Genomic DNA, 19,177 nt, shown 5'->3' with positions numbered 1-19,177 from the left:
TCTCTCTCACTCTCTCTCTCTCTCTCTCTCACACACATACACACGCACACACACACACAGAGACACAAACACACACACAAACATACACACATACACACACACACGTGCGCGCGCGCGTAGAAACACAAAACTCAAACACACGCACATACACACAACTAAACATGCACTCACCTTCACATAGTACACGAACACACTATTCAACTTTGGCCACAAACAATCTAATGGACTTCGAGTAGTCACAACACTGTTCTGAGACATGATAATACATGTATTATTTGTAAGGCAGCGTGCTGGAATCCGCTCTCGTCAATATTTGGGCATGTAGAGTTATTGGTATCATCTTAAAGCTTGTTCACTTGTGTTTATTAGGATGAAAATAATATCCATTTATCTTGAATACAAGTCAAAATATTTGCGTATGAAGGAGGTAGGGGTCACCTGTTTTCAGAGGTAAAATTAGTGAGAAAATGGCCTAAAAAGATAAGTTATTTCCTTAGCTTAAGAGTCTGTGGTAACTGAAAATTTACTTTTTTTGTGTGCCTTTAATCAATGTTTTTCAGAAAAATCCACACAAAAATGAGTTCTTTAATGGGCATGAAAGGTGTTGAGCCAAAAAACAATAATTTGATGAAAATTCACAAAAGAGCAGAAAAATGCAAGTTTCTTCTCTTTGATTATTTTGACGAGAGCCTGATTCCACCACGCTGCCTCACATTTTTCCTCTTCAGCCTCCTACCACATGATCTCCAGCTTTGAGAAAACCGAAGAAGACTGAGGTTATGGCGGCCATGCCACTGCTGAAGGTCAGGCAGCCCGCCCCTCTCTCGATGACGTTGATGGTAGCTTCTGTAGCCTCTGTGGTTGGGTTGGAAAGTCGCGAGTATATGGAACCACCCTGTGGACCAAGATTTCATCATGATTATTATTTGTTTTTAATTAATTTCATTTGTTGTTTAGTTGGGTTGTTGCTGTTATTGTTGCTGTTATTGTTGCTGTTATTGTTGCTGTTATTGTTGCTGTTGTTGTTGCTGTTGTTGTTGCTGTTATTGTTGCTGTTGTTGTTGCTGTTGTTGTTGCTGTTATTGTTGCTGTTGTTGTTGCTGTTATTGTTGCTGTTTCGTTTTGTTGCTGGGGGTGGGTGTTTTATTTGTTTGTTTTTTGGAAGAATTAAATGCAGCACTTTTTCAAAGTATGTATCTGATATTCCTATAAGAATTTAGTTTAATGCCTCCCTTTTTGTATGAGTTAAAAGTCGCACTTTAAAAAAAGTAGTGTGATGCCTGTTTTATTTTGACGGACTTTTACTTTTGATTTTGTTAAAGTGTAAGTTTATTGCCATACTGTACATAATAAATGCAGAGAGTAGAGACTCGCGTCCGTACGCCCTGGGGTCATTTTGTTCCCCCGGGGTTGTGTTCTTCACATTTTACAATACTTTTAGTGTGAAGATCTCTTTGAAACTTTCAGTATTTCTCGAAAAATCATTTTGACAGACTGCTATGCAAAGCGTACGGATCTGATTAAATGTCCTCTTTGGAAAGTGGTGGCACAGAGTTCCCCACGTCGTATGGATACGATAGTAAAACACGACGTACGGATAGGATTAAACATAAGTTGAAGCCGCGTCTTTTTGCAAGGGCATGTTTTTGTTGTTTTTTCGTCTTGTGGTAAAACAGACAATTAGGGGGGGGGGGAGAGAGAGAGAGAGAGAGAGAGAGAGAGAGAGAGAGAGAGAGAGAGGGAGGGAGAGAGAGAGAGAGGGAGGGAGAGAGAGAGAGAGAGAGAGGGAGAGAGAGAGAGAGAGAGAGAGAGGGGGGGGCAGAGAGAGAGAGAGAGCGAAAGAGAGAGCGAGAGAGATGAGGAGGAGGAATGGGGGGGGTGGGGGGGGGGAGAGGGCAAGACCGAGATAGAGAGAGAGAGAGAGAGAATGAGAGAGAGAGAGAGAATGAGAGAGAGAGAGAGAGGGAGGGAGAGAAAGAGAGAATGAGAGAGAGGGGGGGGGGCAGGAAGGGAGCTAGGGCTAATGTGATATGTGATGCAGAAGACAACATATTATAGTACATGTATATCAAAGAGTGTGCGAAATGTATCTTTAGGACACCAGTATATCAAACAGAGATTAGGTCAAACTTTCTGCAGCGTGTACTAAAGTACTTGGTTTTAGTTTGATCTGAACCACTGGGTCTCATAAAAACTTACATCTTCAATGCCTGCCAGGACATCCTCCAGTTTCTCCACGAAGTAGGTGCTCGAGTGGTAGATGGGTGGGACCAATGGCGTGGTGGCCGTGCCCTGCACACAGACACAAGCAGGTTTCAAGCATGAAAAAAACGTAAAATGACTGGCTACTTTAGCATGAGCTTAAGACCCAAGTCTGAAGGCACTTCATTGTATGTGAGGCAGCGTGGTGGAATCAGGCTCTCGTCAAAATAATCATTGTGAAGAAACTTGCTTTTTTTCCCACAGGTTTGTGAATTTTTATCAATTTTTTTTTAGCTCAACACCTTTCATGTCCATTAAAGAACTCATTCCTGTGTGGATTTTCCCGAAAAACGCTGATTAAAGGCACAAAAATGTATATTTTCAGTTACCACGGACTTTAAAGCTAAGGAAATAACTAATCTTTGGCGGTCATTTTCTCACTAATTTTACCTCTGAAAACAAGTGACCCCCACCTCCGTCTTTCGCAAATATCTCGACTTGTATTCAAGATAAATGGATATTTTTTTTCATCCAAATAAAGACAAGCGAACAAGCTTTAAGATGATACCAATAACTCTACGTGCCCAAAAATTGACGAGAGCCTGATTCCACCACGCTGCCTCACATTTAATATGGCACATTCATAAAACAACGTTTCTTTCATTCAAGAGTCATGATCAGTATGATTATATGCTTCCAGAAGGAATGTCACCTTTGCTACAAAAAATAAAACAACAACTTAACAAATAAACAAACACACAAACAAGCAGTCAAACAAACAAACACACAAACAATATTGACCTAAGCTTACAAAGAGCATTTTAGTACAGTACTTATTCGACGATTGTTGACCGACAAATAAAGGCCAAACCTCAAAGTGATGGTGTGAGGATATGACAGCTGTTTCAGGTCTGACGTCATCCAGACTGAGGCCTTTAAGTGACACGTCATAGTTGCTCTTGGCTGGGGTGTGGCGGACGCTCTTTCTGTAATGGAAGCACGCCAGGTAATTAATAATGTGAGCCGAGCTGACAAAATGAGTTACTTCTCCTAATCCGCAAATGGAAATATTGGCCCAAAATCAACCCTAGGGTCAAATTAATAGATTTTATATTGATGCAATATTCTATAACCTCTTCACTGCTGAAAAGTTTCCATCAACATCTGTACTGACAAGATAAAATGTTAATTCAAGGAATATTTAAACACAGAGAATTGTTTTAGAAAAAGCAAAATCACCAGCTGTAACTATTCAAATAAAACTTATTTTGTCAATCAGGTGAAACAATAAGTGGAGAATACAAGCTAGAACAGACCTCTGTGTAGCAGTGAAGAGGTGAAATATATCATACTTTTTCTGATTTCAAACTTATAAATTGTAACTTAACCTACAAGCATGGTGTATCTATTTCCACGGGTCTCAAATCCGAGAAGCAACTCATTTTGTCAGCACACTTCACTTCACAATTTGTTGCAAACCAAGTTACTCACGGTTCATCCTTGTTCAACATTTGCATTTCATTTTGAATTTATTAACTAGTAACGTATCATTTGCTAGCTAAAAGTATTATAAAGAATCCAATGGTCGAAAGACAGAGTAATCTTGATGCAGAAAACTGCATGCACATTTTGTTTCTTTTTGTTCGTCTTGATTAACTATTTCAGCCCAGCATGAGGTGACGCATCTTTGGTTGAGACAACGGGCCGGAACATAATTATTTCCTGTTATAGAATCATTCCAATGGCAGAACAAAACGAATAAACCGAATAAACCTATGACCCCCCCCCCCCCCCCCCCCGACAGCCTTTCCGAGTTATAAACGTAGATTTCGTAAATAACATCTGATACATGCAGGTGATAAGATAGAATGGCACACATTGTACACACACCATGAATAATAAATGTAGTGTTTGTCTAACATAATTTGTTCTATCAAGATCTGCAGTCAGACAAGGTGGAAGGTGTTTAATAAAAGCCACAATAATAATTAAGTAACCCAGTTCTTAGTAAGACAAAAAGGAAGGGTGGGGGTGGGTCTTTCTTTCCCCTATGACATGGCTTTTGCTATGGCCAATGAAACCAATTCTGTCAGATACGAGTTTGCAACATTAATTTAACAATTTAAAAGCTTCATTTCCTTTTGGTGTATAGAGCTGTCACAAAAAGGGAACTAGCTTCTATTATATTTTTAGGCCTTGAACTGGACAATTAGATATTGCAACGGGGGCTCACGTGGCCTAGAGGTTAAGGTGTTGGCCTCTCATTCAAAGGTCCCAGGTTCGAATCCGGGTGGCGACCAAAAACTTTTTCTTCTCTAAAATTGTCTCCTTTCACTTGCAATGTTCTGTTGTCTGCTTTCATTTCCACTTTCTGCCCCCACCGCCTCACCTCCTTTGCCCCCTCCTCTGGGCTCCTGACTCTTTCTGCAGCCTTTCTACTGATACTCCTTGGCTCCTTCTTACTGCTGTCTTTCTGCCACACCCTGATCTTCTCTTAGGAAAGATCTACACCTAGCCTTCTCGGACAAGGGCTAAAAATCTCGGAGGACCCGTGTGCAAGTTGCGCACGTTAAAGATTCCTTGGTGGTCTAAAATCGATAAGAGTAGGCTTCGGCCGCCACCCGGGCAAAATTCAAAATTTCCTACTAACTGAAAATATTAGGTGTGTCCCGCGCGCTCATATGACCTTATGCAGTTGCGAGCGCCGTAAAACACTTTACAAAAACAAAAACAAAAGATATTGCAACTGAAGTCAACGAAGGTCGTAGGGTTTGTTTGTTTGTTTGTTTCTTCTTTTTTAATTTTGTTGTTGTTGTTGGGTTGTTGTTTTTTGTTGTTCTATATTTTAGATTAGTTTTCAAAAGTTGCGCTCTCTTATGTTTGACAACAGCTAAGAAGGACTTTAAAATGTAGAGACGCATCCCTTTCTTTAAAGGGTTAATGTCACCGCTTCCCAAACGCCCCTACCGAACACAATACTAATGTCTGCACGATTAATCATGGTAGTAGGTACGCTGTTCATAGTCGGGTATCTGTGTTACCCAACTGGATTGCTGTCTAAAGGTCGCGTAGAAAAATGCTTAGCATACAAAAATCGAGACAAGGCAAAATCGTCTGCACAATAATTATTATCTGCAAAGAGTTGAGCGAGGGGAGGCGAGAGGCAGGGACAGAAAGAGACAGACACAGAAACAGAGCGCCATGGGGACATAAACAGAGACAGCTTATAGGGAGGCGTATTAGAGACAGACAGAAAATGAAACAGACTAATCAATAGACAGAGGACTTGAAGAGAAAGAGGAGGAGGAGGAAATGTGTGTCTGTCTGTCTGTCTGTCTGTCTGTCTTTCTCTCTATCTTTCTGTCTCTCTGTATATCTCTTTGTCTCTCTGTCTCTGTGTCTGTCTGTCTGTCTGTCTGTCTGTCTGTCTGTCTGTCTGCCTGTCTGTCTGTCTCTCTCTCTCTCTCTCTCTCTCCTCTCTCTCTCTCTCTCTCTCTCTCTCTCTCTCTCTCTCTCTCTCTCTCTGTATATATTATATTATATTATATTATATTATATTATATTATATTATTTTATATTATATTATATTATATTATATTATATTATATTATATTATATTATATTATATTATATTATCATGAATGCATATAAATAATCAATCATTTATAATATACATATTATTATATCTGAACTTCCCACATTACTACTACTACTACTACTACTACTACTACTACTACTACTACTACTACTACTACTACTACTACTGCTGCTGCTGCTGCTGCTGCTGCTACTACTACTACTACTACTACTACTACTACTACTACTACTACTACTACTACTACTACTACTACTACTACTACTACTACTAACAATCGTAATAATAATAATGATAACAACAATAAAAACTACAATAATAATAATAATAATAATGATAATAATAATAGTAATAATAATAATGATGATAATCGTATAATAATAATAATAATAATAATAATAATAATAATAATAATAATAATAATAATAATTTTAAAAAAATAAAAATAATAATAATAATAATAATAATAATAATAATACCAATGATAATAACACCTGGTCCATCATAACATTCACGTGTGGAGAAATGTTAGAAACTGCTAACTACGGCAAGAGAGCAAAGGGAAAGATAACAAATAAATGACAAAGATCCTACAAGTAACGAGTCTCTGTACCACTCCCTCTCATAAAGTGCATGGTACGCTTATCAGTCCAAACATGTGGCGAATTGGTTCAGCCTTCTCATGGCCTCGCCAGTGAACTTTAAGCGTTATCATTAACTCTTTCATTGAGAAGAACTTCCCATAAATAGGGCTACTGTAACAATTAATAGAGCTACTGTGATTTTCTGTGCCATTGTCGGTGTCAGGATTTGACTGTCTTCGTGTTTTTTGTTTTTGTTTGTTATTGTTTGGTTGGTTGGCTATTATTGTTGTTGTTGTTGGGGTTTTATGGCGTTGTTTTTTGTTGTTGTTGTTGTTTTTTCTTCTTCGCCGGCTGCCTATGCTTTAATTCTGTTTTTGTCGAAAACCTTGCTGCACCAGGATGTCACGACTTTACGCCCCTTTGTTTGGTCAGGACAGAGAAACAATATTGTGCTCCCTGGGCTCTTCATCTACGTCACGGGAGAAATCTTTCAGGGAAATCTGCAGTGTCTGTATAAGAACCTAAGCCTATTTCTTTTACGAGGTGGGTGGGGGTGGGGTACCAGTGTTCCACCTTCTATAATTAATTTTAGATAGTAAATTAAATAGCTATGGGGGAACCGTGTACCGTTCTCTATTGGAGCCAAATGTAGATCTACCCTCAGCTGGATTTTCTTTAGGTGATAGAAGATAGACTAGAGAGGACTCCCCCTTTCTAGATCTTCAGTGTCTGGACCTCATTCCCCCAAAGTATCTCCAGTATTCTTCTCAGTAGTAGTAGTAGTAGTAGTAGTAGTAGTAGTATAGGGTTTTACGGCGCTCGCAACTGCGTAAGGACATATGAGCGCGCGACATTCTTCTCAGACAGGAAAGATACAACTTGTTGACACATGTGAGGCAGCGTGGTGGAATCAGGCTCTCGTCAAAATAATGAAAGAGAAGAAACTTGCATTTTTCCGCAGGTTTGTGAATTTTTATCTTTTTTTTTCCTTTTAGTTCAAAATCTTTCATGCCCATTAAAGAACTCATTTCTGTGTGGATTTTTCCGAAAAACGCTGATTAAAGGCACAACAAATGTAAATTTTCAGTTACCACGGACTCTTAAGCTAAGGAAATAACGATTTTTGGGGGCCATTTTCTCACTAATTTTACCTCTGAAAACAGGCGACTCCCACCTCCTTCTTTTGCAAATGTCTCGACTTGTATTCAAGATAAATGGATAGTTTTCGCATCCCAATTAAGACAGCTGAACAAGCTTAAAGATGATACCAATAACTCTACGTGCCCAAAAATTGACGAGAGCCTGATTCCACCACGCTGCCTCACATTTATGTTGTACACAATCCTTGACCCCCCTCAGGGAAGGGGAGGAAGGGGGATTCACATGTCAACGCGAAATTCGCCACATCTTTCCCAATTGTTATTACTTTCCGCATCCTTCACTGAGGAACTTTTAGTACTAAGGAAAGTAACAACACATGTGCATACAGGACAACACATTATGTACGCCCGAACCAGCGCGCACACAAAGAGCCCCCCCACCCACACACACACACAAACATACACACACACATAAGCACTAATAAACATACGATGGCTCTTTTCGTCTATGCAGACGGTTAATTTAGCTTAGCTTAAGATGGTCTCAAGGTTGTCTTCATGCAGCTTCTTTCATGGCTAATTCTTCCTATGTTTGAAGCACAGATTCTGTGCTTGCATGTCAGTGACGTAGATCGAAGTTCTGTATTTCCGCTGTTTTCCTTTCGTCGTTGGCGCTTCTCAGCCTGGTGGTTTCTAAAGCTGCTCTCTAGCATTATAGTTCTTTCCTTTATCAGTTTCCACCATGTTTTCCTGTCTTCAGCTATTTCTTCCCAGATGCTAACATCTACTCCAAGCTTAGATAAGCATACGACACACGCACATAAAATATCCTTACATACATATACACGAACACAGACACACACAGGCATTCGCTCTCTTATAAAGACTTTCACAGGAAGGATGATGTTTGCTCTGGTGTAATTTGCTGTTGCTCCTTCTATCCTATGAATCACTCTTATCTTTATCCCTCTCTTTTTTCCGTTTCCCCTCCTCTCTCTTTCTCCCTCTCTCCTCTCTCCTCTCTCTCTCTCTCTCCTCTCTCTCTCTCTCTCTCTCTCTCTCTCTCTCTCTCTCTCTCTCTCTCTCCCTTTTCTTTGGCTGCTCTAATCTTCGGCACTTTTATGAACCCATTGTGTTGCAAGTGCTGTAAAACTCTTACGAAACATACAAAATAAAAGACTTTCAAATACATCATAAGTGTAACGTAATCTAGAGTTCAAAAACCCTACCTTATGATGACTTGCACGTCCTGCTTCTGTCTGGTGCGCTACAGTGTCGCTACACACACAGCTCGGGTCACTAAAGGCGAATAGTAGAGCTGGGCAAAAAGTCGCTTCAGCAAAATCCGGATAATATTTTAGTGCACCTCTTCGGCTAAAAATATGATATGAACCGCTTCGGCAAATGGGTTAGAACCACTTTGACAAAAGGGTTAGCACTACTTCAACAAATGGGTGCACCCACTTCGGCAAACAGGACAGGAAAGAGAGTTAAGAGTCCTAAATCGGATAATGTTTCATTGAGAATTATCCGGTTATCCTTTTGGATTATCCGGATTTCGCCCACCTCTAGCGAATAGCTTATAACCGAACACGAATGTTGTCGTTATGTATTTCTATTGCCTCCTTTACATACTTCGTTTCCGTCCAATTTGATTCATTTTAACTGGTATCGTTATGTGAAAATTACGATGTAGAAATGAATCCACTTGAAGAAGAAGAAGAAGAAGAAGAAGAAGAAGAAGAAGAAGAAGAAGAAGAAGAAGAAGAAGAAGAAGAAGAAGAAGAAGAAGAAGAAGAAGAAGAAGAAGAAGAAGAAGAAGAAGAAGAAAAAGAAGAAAAAGGGGGAAGAGAAAGAAGAGGAGGAGGAGGAGGAGGAGGAGGAGGAGGAGGAGGAGGAGGAGGAGGAGGAGGAGGAGGAGGAGGAGGAGGAGGAATAGGACGACGACGACGACGAGAAAAACGAGGAGAAAAAGAAGGCTAAGGAAGTATTTTCGAATAAAATAAGTATTGTCATGCATTATTTTATCAAGCCCAATGCAGCCATCCGCTCTCTAAAGACTTCCAAATACATAAGTGAAGAGAATCAAAGAACTTTCCAAAGCTTACCTCATATTGACTTGCTTCCTCCTACCACAGCGCTACAGTGTCACTAAACTGACCGATCCGGATGACAATGGCGAATAACTTATGACTCAACACGTATGTTGTTGTTATATTCTCGCTGGTGAAAGTTAACCCTTTCGTTTCATTTTAACCGGCAACGTTGCGTGAAAATTAATGATGATGTAGAAGTGAGAGAAAGTAGGAGGTGGAGGTGATGGTGGAGAAGAAGAAGAAGAAGAAGAAGAAGAAGAAGAAGAAGAAGAAGAAGAAGAAGGAGAAGGAGAAGGAGAAGGAGAAGGAGAAGAAGAAGAAGAAGAAGAAGAAGAAGAAGAAGAAGAAGAAGAAGAAGAAGAAGAAGAAGAAGAAGAAGAAGAAGAAGAAGAAGAAGAAGAAGAAGAAGAAGAAGAAGAAGAAGGAGATGGAGGAGGAGGAGGAGGAGGAGGAGGAGGAGGAGGAGGAGGAGGAGGAGGAGGAGGAGGAGGAGGAGGAGGAGGAGGAGGAAACCATTTAAAGCTGAATAATAAATTGTACATCAACATCAACACATCATCCATACTTCATCTATGTTAAGAGACGTCCGAGGTGCGGTCACTCAAAACTGACCGTACAAAGTCAGGCTTGGCAAAATTGTGCGATATCAGAGAAACGCAAAAGTGTGTTCGCGCGTATATTGAAGTGCATCAACATTGGTGGAAAGGACATGTATTTAATATCAATTAAAAAGAGAACAATATGTGAGATGTGCCGACAAAATGAGTTACTTCTCACGATCCAAGAATGGCGATATCGGCTGAAAATTGACACATGGGGTCAGATTTATAGATCTTCAATTGATGCCATTTTGTTCAAGTTTTACTGTGTCTTTTACTATTCCATGCTCACAAATTGCACAAACTTCAGCTATCAAGTTGATGTATAAATTTCCATAAATACTAAAATCCGAGAAGTAACTCATTTTGTCAGCACACCTCACATATTGTCTGTGCAATGAACAGCATCTTCTGATTTTTGTTTGAAACTTTCGTTACAAAATATCAAAACAGAATATTGTTCATTGCAATATAAAAATTCTCCATTTATTGGGTATGTAATGTATGCCCATTCTATCAATATTGTGCTCTTTAGTACTCGCGCGAAGACAATTTTACGTTTGTTTGATTTCGCACAATTTTGCCAAGTCTGATTTTTAAGGCCATTTTGAGTGACCACATCTCGGGGGTCTCTTAACATAGATAAACTATTAATGTGTCTGAAGATGCAGAATTAAACTTTCAATTGGTATGCTGCACGAGTAGGTAATGCAAGTCTTTAATGCACTGAATTGGTAATAACATTTTCCAGATTCTTTTGGACGCCACAGTATCACTGGTGAGAGTTAACCCTGTTGCTTTATTTTAGCTGGAAACGTTTCGTGAAAAAGGATGATGTAGTAATGAGAGAAAGTAGAGGCGGAGGTGGTGGTGAAGAAGAAGGAGAAGAAGAAGAAGAAGAAGAAGAAGAAGAAGAAGAAGAAGAAGAAGAAGAAGAAGAAGAAGAAGAAGAAGAAGAAGAAGAAGAAGAAGAAGAAGAAGAAGAAGAAGAAGAAGAAGATCAAGTGGATAAGTGTTTGTTAAAGAAACTTAATGACGGGGTGGGTGGAACCTATGGCTGAGGTTGGATCTTTAAGAGTCTTAGGAGGAGGATGAGGAGGAGGAGGAGGAGGAAGACAACGACGATGATGTGGTGGACGATGAGGAGAAGAACGAAAGAAGAAGGCTAGATAGGCCTTTTCGTATAAATTAAATATTATCAAGGATTTGTCTGGTCCTTTTGATATAAAATATATTTTCACTAACAACCCCAGTCACACAAAACAATAACCCCTGACGGCCACGTCAGTGACTTCATTACGTTTTGTCATAAATTTTGCATTGGCCCCTGGCGTTGTGGGCAAGCCGTCATAATCCAATAACCTGTCGTTGTTGTTAGGTAGTCCCTCCAACCGAACATGTTGCGTTGGCCCCTCCCACTGTTGACTAAGAGGTAACCAATGCTACTTGGAGGTAACAAATTTTCAGCTGCTGGTGACTGGTGAGGTAAGACATCGTCAGCATGTCATTGTGATCCCTCATGACCCATAAGCCCCGCCCAGAACTCATACACAAATCGTAAGTGAGATGAGTGGTCACTGTTTTTACCCAGCCTGTAACATTACAAAGCAACAATGGACGTGAACATGAACTTGCGACAGAAGCGTCGCTCGTTCTCCAATTGGTGGCGACCCATGTGCTTGTTTTAACATTGCACTCAGTCTTACTCGTCTGACACATTTGTGAGACAGTGTGGTGGAATCAGGCTCTCGTCAAAATAATCAAAGTGAAGAAACTTGCATTTTTCCGCAGGTTTGTGAATTGTTATCAAATTTTTGTTTTTTGGCTCAACACCTTTTATGCCCTTTAAAAAACTCATTTCTTTGTGGATTTTTCTCAAAAACGTTGATTAAAGGAACAAAAAATTTAAATTTTCAGTTACCACGTACTCTCAAGCTAAGGAAATAACTAGTCTTTGGTAGCCATTTTCTCACTTATTTTACCTCTGAAAACAGGTGACCCACATCTCATTCTTTCGCAAATATCTCAACTTATATTCAAGATAAATGGATATTTTTTTATCCAAATAAAGACAAGTGAACAAGCTTTAAGATGATACCAATAACTCTACATGCCCAAAAATTGACGAGAGCCTGATTCCACCACGCTGCCTCACATTTCGTTTTGTTGTTACCCTTGCACAAAAACAGCAACAAAATATAAAAAACGCAAACAAAAAACAATCCAAAGAAAATAACGACAGCAACAACAACAGCATCAACAATGCGAGTACTTTCGTTGGTACCTCAGAAAGGAATTGTTTGTTTTCTTCCTCTTGATCAGTCCTGCCTAAGACGGCCACCTGACTTATATGGCCACTTTTCTGTTCGACAATGGATGGCCGTCTTACACAGGTTCGACTGTATTTTCCACTTAGTGTTCATTTCCGATTGGAAGGAGTTACATGTGTGAAGGACAACAATACGGCTTCTTACACCAAGCTCTTTTAGACGAGACGCTCGGCATGAGAGCCTTTTTTTGTTGCTCGAAGAGCAAGCCAGTAATAAGCTTGCTTTACAAATGGAACGGATGTCCCAGCTTAGGTTGGAATAGATGTGTAGCTGGTTAAAGTATCCTTATTCCTTCTTTTAGAGCAAAATAATTAATATTATCTTAGTTTCTATCAAGCATAACAGTTCATGATTGTACCAACTCGTCGAAAACCCAACAGGATTCTTCAACAGATGGACACGAAATATTGCCATGTCAGGTGGAAGCAACACGGATGAGATTACGGGGTCATAAACCTGTCCTCTGAACACTGAACATGACATTGTCACCTAGCAGAATTCGTGATAGCGAGGGCTGCTCCCAGGGCTTTGTAAAAAAAACGTTAGCTCAAAAAACTGGACCTAATAGGGGCGGGGTTCAATGTTTTTGCAAGGACTCAGAAATGACAGTGAAACGATTTTTTTTTACTGTGTGAATGTTATTATGAGGAACTCTGAGTATAATTAGGTTTAAGCGTACTATTTCTATATGTTGGTTTGATGGTTTTACGATGAAAAGACACGATGTTCAATGATGACGCCAACCTCGTAGCCATCACCACCATCAAACCTACTTTATATACGAGAGAGAGAGAGAGAGAGAGAGAGAGAGAGAGAGAGAGAGAGAGAGAGAGAGAGAGAGAGAGAGAGAGAGAGAGAGAGAGAGAGAGAAGAGGGGGGGGGGAGATGGGGCTTGAAAAAAGGAGAAAGACCTTTCTGTTCCATATTATTTGTTTACCGATTTGAGAGGGAAATTTTTCTAAATGAGAAACGTGTTTTGAACCCCATTGAAATACAAACCTTGAACCTCAGCGTGAGGACAAATTCCTTAACAAAGTGCACCAGGTCTGGAGGCCAGCTGCCAACAAAAACGAAAAGTACAGATTTAAAAAATCCATCGGCAAAGTAATTGGGTCATTCTTCCTGAAAGAAACAACAGACTATTTAACATTGTTTTGTGCTGACCAAGGCTTTTTTAAAACATAAAGTGCAGGGGGTTGGCAATTGCTCTTGTATGGTTTGCTTCTTCTTTCCTATCAAACGTCGATCGTCCTTATCTCTCCTCCTTTATTTTTGTTTTGTTTTATTGTGTTTTGTTTGTTGCTCTCTTGAAACACCTCTAATCTTTAGCCCTTATATTAAGCTATATGACCGAATTGTGTTGCTATTTAATCTTACTTTACTTTTTCCTTCCTCTGGTGTCCTTAGGATGTCGAGGGGAGGTGCAAGTTTCGGTCCTGTGCTAGGTGTGTAGCGTCTGTGATAGATAGTGTTATGTTGTTCCAGGACCTTTTTAACCCCATCCAACCAGGTTTTTCTTGGTCTTCCTCTTGGTTTAAAGCCGGATTCTCGGGTGTTGTTAGCTCTAGCCGCTAGTTGTTTTGGGGGCATTCTGGTTAGGTGTCCCAACCATTTGACTCTTTGACGGTCTATGAATTTGATCACTGGTGGTATTCCAGTGTGTAGACGTATAGTTTCGTTTCTTATGCGGTCTCTTCTGGTGACGTTGATGGTTTTTCAGAAACACCTCATTTCGCATGCATCGATTTTTCTTTCTTGTGCCTTGTTTAGAACCCATGTTTGTCACTGGTATGTTAACGTTGGTATGAAGATGCTGTTGAGGAGCTGGGATTTCACTTCGGTTGGGATGTTCTGATGACTGAGCAGGGGTGCTAGCTTGTAGCACTCTTCTTTTAAAGCTTTGTTCACTCATGCTTTGTTTGAAGTGGCTCCATTCCTCTTCAATGTCTCCCTGTTTTTCGAGCAATTTGTGAAAGTGAAATACATTTTTCATATGTTCAGGTATCTTATCTTTGGTACCGTCATTTTACATTTCTGAGATTCACGACTTCTCGTCGTTTCCTTGCTTCTGGCCTTTTCCTACATGTATTTGGTGTGTCGGTAGTCATGACAACCGGTCTGTGGTCAGTGTCTGTGATGTTGTTGGGTATCACTCTTGAGTCTCTGAATACTCTGATGTTTCTCAGTTTTGATCTTTTGGCTATTGATTGGCAGCGTGGTGGAATCAGGCTCTCGTCAGTTTTTGGGCATGTAGAGTTATTGGTATCATCTAAAAGCTTGTTCATTTGACTTTCTTTGGGTGAAAAAAGTATCCATTTATATTGAATACAAGTCGAGATATTTGCGAATGAACGGGGTGGAGGTCACTTGTTTTTAGGGATAAGATTAGTGAGAAAATGACCGCCAAAGATGAGTTATTTCCTTAGCTTAAGAGTAAATAAGAGTCCGGGGTAACTGAAAATTTACACTTTTATGCCTTTAATCATTTTTCAGAAAAATCCATCTGAAATGAGTTCTTTAATGGGCATGAAAGGTGTTGAGCCAAAAAACCAAAATTAGAAAAAAATTCACAAACTTGACGGAAAAAATGCCAGTTTCTTCACTTTGAGTATTTTGACGAGAGCCTGATTCCACCACGCTGCCTCACATTTGGTATGCTGTTTTTAGATCATTCCATTTGTACCAAGTTTTAACTTGACTCCTTTTGTGTTGGAAAAGGATATTTCATATGACAAGGTCATGTTCGGCGCATAACTGTAATCCGTTTCTTTTCTTCCTTTCTTATTTTTTTTAGCAGTTTTTTGTCATCTATTACCGGCTGGCTAGGCCCGTGGTAACTTCACCAGAGCCCCGTTGGCCAGCGGTGTTTCAGGGTAACCCGGGTTGGCCTTCATGGCCAGCGTAGCGCCTCCGTGGCATAAAGCCACACCGTACTTCACCCAAACCCAGCGATCCCCTACTTTGTCCTGTTCCCATCTCCCTCGGTGTGGACGGGGGGTCGGACTTTGCGTTGCAAGTGCCATAAAACACTTACTAAAACAAAACAGACAGTTAAAACATCTGAAAATGTAAATTAACAGCTTTTCTTGTCACTGAATGCTGACAGAAGGAGAATAAGGTGATAACATATATTTGTCCCATTATTTGTTTCAGCAGTATTTCTATCTACTCCACGTCTATCGCGCATCCGTCATCGTCATTGCCTTTCTCACTGTGGATCAGGACATAGGCCACAAACAAACACTCTCCATCTTTCCCTACCCTGAGCTAGTCGCTTGATGTCACTCCCACTTTTCTGTACATCCATTTCCGTGACTCTTCTCCAGGTTCCAGGCGGTCTTCCCCTTGATCGTTTACTCAATGGGCTCCAATCTAACACTTTCCCAGCTATGCAGCTGTTTGACTTCCTGAAATTGAAAGTGTGTCCAATCCATCGCCAACGCCTTCTTCCCACCTCATCTCTGACTGGGCTCTGTCTCGTTCCTCTTAATGCTTCCTCGTTGGTGATCCTGTCTATCCATCTGATCCTCAGTAGCTTCCTTAGATACTTGTTCAAAAACACCTGGATCCTCTTTATGCACGTCTGAGATGCGTTTCATGTTTCACATCCATACAACAAGACTGACTTCACATTTGAGTTGAAAATCCTAGGCTTTGTTCGTAATGAGATATCGCTGGTCCTCCAAATCCTGCTCAAAGAAATAAATGCTGTCAGCGCCACTACAGTGCGGGGCTTTATTTAGGCGCCTATTCCTCCCTCTCTGTCAATTATACTTCCAAGATGACAACAGGATTCGACGTCTTCTAGTGTATTTCTCTCTACTGACACCTCTCCTTTCGTAGTGCATCTATCCTTAGGATTGTTTACTTTCCGGGCTGAATCCTCAACCCAACAGACTCTGATAGTCAGCGATAGACTGTTCAAAATTGTGGTCTTTGCTTGCATCTGTTCCTGGGAGTGCGACAGAAGCGTAAAGTCATCTACAAAGTCCAGATCGTCCAACTGTGTCTATGGGGTACACTGTATGCCGTTTCTGTGTCCTCTGGTTGTTTCCTTCCTCAGCCAGCCGATTGCCAAGATAAAGAGGAAAAGTGATAATAAACCATTAAACTTCCCTGTCTCACACCGGCCTTGATGTCAAAGCTGTCAGTGAGTTGGCCATCATGTGTATAACCCCTGCAACTTCGTACATGCTCCTGATGAGGTTCACCAATTTCTGTGCGATTCTGTGATGTCTCAGTATCTTCCACAGTGTTGCTCGGTCTAAATTGTCAAAGGCCATCCCATGGTCAAGAAAGTTGACGATCAGGTGGGAGTTCCACTCCAGGGATTGTTCCACTGTGATACTCCGCGTAGCAATCTGGTCCGTGGCTGATCGGTTCTTCCAAAAACTAGCCTGTTCATCCCGAAGTTTTGGATCCGCAGCATCCATTTGGTAATGATAACCCTCTCTACCTTAGCATACAAAAGACATGAGTTTGAGTCCAGTCTGGATTATACGTTGTGTAATCCAGTATCTTTGTCTGCTGTTAGTCTTGTATCCATTGCAACCCAGGTTGGCCCTGAAAGGAGGCAGATCCCTAGCAACCCACCTCATAAATGATCTCAGATGTGTCAACGTTTCATATAATTTTATTTTTTGGTTTATTCATTTGTTTACTTATTCATTGATGTATTAATGTACCAGTATTTATTATATTATATTATATTATATTATATTATATTATATTATATTATATTATACTATATTATATTATCATTATATTATATTATATTATATTATATTATATTATATTATATCTTATTATCATATCATATTATATCATACTATATTTATTTATTTATTCTCTTTTTTTTTGGGGGGGGGGTGTCATAAAACATTTACAGCTACATTATATTTTCTTCCACGCTTTGTTAGTTGTGCAGCCTGTTGGCACATCGAAGACACACATCAAAACTAAAGACTAAAGAAACCTGTCAGAAACAAACATAATATGTGGCACAACGCAGTGGAATCAGGCTCTCGTCAAAATAATGAAATCCGAGAAATCGACATTTTTCCACCAGTTTAGCAATTTTTATAGAAATTTTGTTTTTTAGCTAAACACGTTTTATGTTCATATGAAGAAACATTTTCATGTTAATTTTACTGAATAACCTTATGAAACAGCATAAAATATGTAATGTTCAGTTTTCAAGGACTCTTAAGCTATTGAAGTTATCAAACTTTGACGGCCATTTTCTCATTAATTTAACCACTGAAACCAGGCGACCCCACCTCCTTCAGTTTCAAATATCTCGACTCCTATTCAAGATAAATGCATATTTTTTCCACCAATTGCAAGATAAAATAATTAAGCTTTAAGATGATACCAATAACTCCATATGCCCCAAAATTGACGAGAGCCTGATTCCACCACGTCGTGACACATATAGTCTTCATATCCCAACCACAAGCAGACTAAGGCTGTTATTTATGAGATAACGTTGTCGCTGACCAGCCATTTGAGCTGAACCATGATATAAAGTAAAGTAAAGTATCTTGGCGTAACGATTGTCCATTACTACATCAGCAAAGAAGTAACAGAAAAACACACACAAAGTCAACAGGCAGTTGAACAATAGATGGACCTACCATAGGAACAACCTCCAAACCACCCAAAACCAAATGGGTACATTATTCCAATTTGTTGTTGTTGTTGTTGTTGTTGTTGTTGTTGTTGTTGTTGTTGTTATCGATCCAGCAACATCTGGGCTCTCGCCCTTCTATCCAATGCCATGTAGTGATAAGTGCAGGTTTGCTGCAGTTGCTGTAATGTTCCATAGAGTGTGTTGTCGAAGTTAGGTCTCGGAGGGAGAAGGGTAGCTCTGATGTCATTTAGGGCTGTGCAGTGGAACAGGTGATGATCCACAGTCTCATATGCATAGTCACACAAAGGACACATTGGGGGAAGTTCTGGTTTTATTCTGTTCAAGTGAAAGTTGAGCTGTATAATGTTCTGTTCGTAGGCGGCAGACCGTGGTCTGTTTCTTTCTCTGAAGGTGGTTGATATTGTCATTTCGTTTTGTTGTAGTCATGATTATTTCAATTTAACCCTATCCGTACGCCCTGGGGTCATCTTGTACCCCCGGGGTCGTATTCTTGACATTGTAGAACACTTCTAGTACGAAGATCTCTTTGAAAATTTCAGTATTTCTCAAAAAATCATTTCGACAGACTGCTATGCAAAAAGCATATGGGTCGGATTAACGAGTAAATTTCCTCTTTGAAAGTGGTGGCACAGAGTTCCCCACGTCATATGGACACGATAGTTAAACACGACGTATGGATAGGGTTAAAACAAAGTTCTCTCAAACATGGTTAACTTATTACAATACCATGGAAGACCGAACTCAGAACAATTTTTAATGGATAATTGAAATAATTTATTAAAACAGTTAAGTGCATGTGTACATTCACGAAATTCCGAGGACTCCACTGGATTTAAACACATTTGAGCCTGTCTCACTCATATCATTTTACAAGGCACATTATATACACAAGACAGAAGGCAAAAATGAAACATCTGCAACTGACTCAAAATGCACAAGTAACGTAATTGAAAGTTACACAAGGCAAGGGGCAATTACCAAAGAAAATAGTCCACATACATTTGTACTACAATTACTA

The 19,177-nt window shown here is 39.9% G+C and overlaps 1 protein-coding gene across 1 annotated transcript in view; it reads right to left on the bottom strand.

The window, feature by feature from the left end:
- The window catches only part of LOC101860581 (cystathionine gamma-lyase), a gene marked incomplete in the record, with an annotated part of 20,944 nt that extends 11,265 nt beyond the window's left edge, over positions 1–9,679 (bottom strand). Inside the window, 4 exon segments of the mRNA XM_005101002.2 lie at positions 737–895; positions 2,200–2,292; positions 3,074–3,188; positions 9,590–9,679. Of these exon segments, the coding sequence (XP_005101059.2) occupies positions 737–895; positions 2,200–2,292; positions 3,074–3,188; positions 9,590–9,594 (372 nt within the window).
- Between the last annotated feature and the right edge of the window lie 9,498 nt (positions 9,680–19,177).

The sequence above is a fragment of the Aplysia californica genome, unplaced genomic scaffold, assembly GCF_000002075.1.
Source record: "Aplysia californica isolate F4 #8 unplaced genomic scaffold, AplCal3.0 scaffold00267, whole genome shotgun sequence".
In the NCBI taxonomy this organism is placed as follows: domain Eukaryota; kingdom Metazoa; phylum Mollusca; class Gastropoda; order Aplysiida; family Aplysiidae; genus Aplysia; species Aplysia californica.
This window is presented reverse-complemented; position numbering and strand designations above follow the sequence as displayed.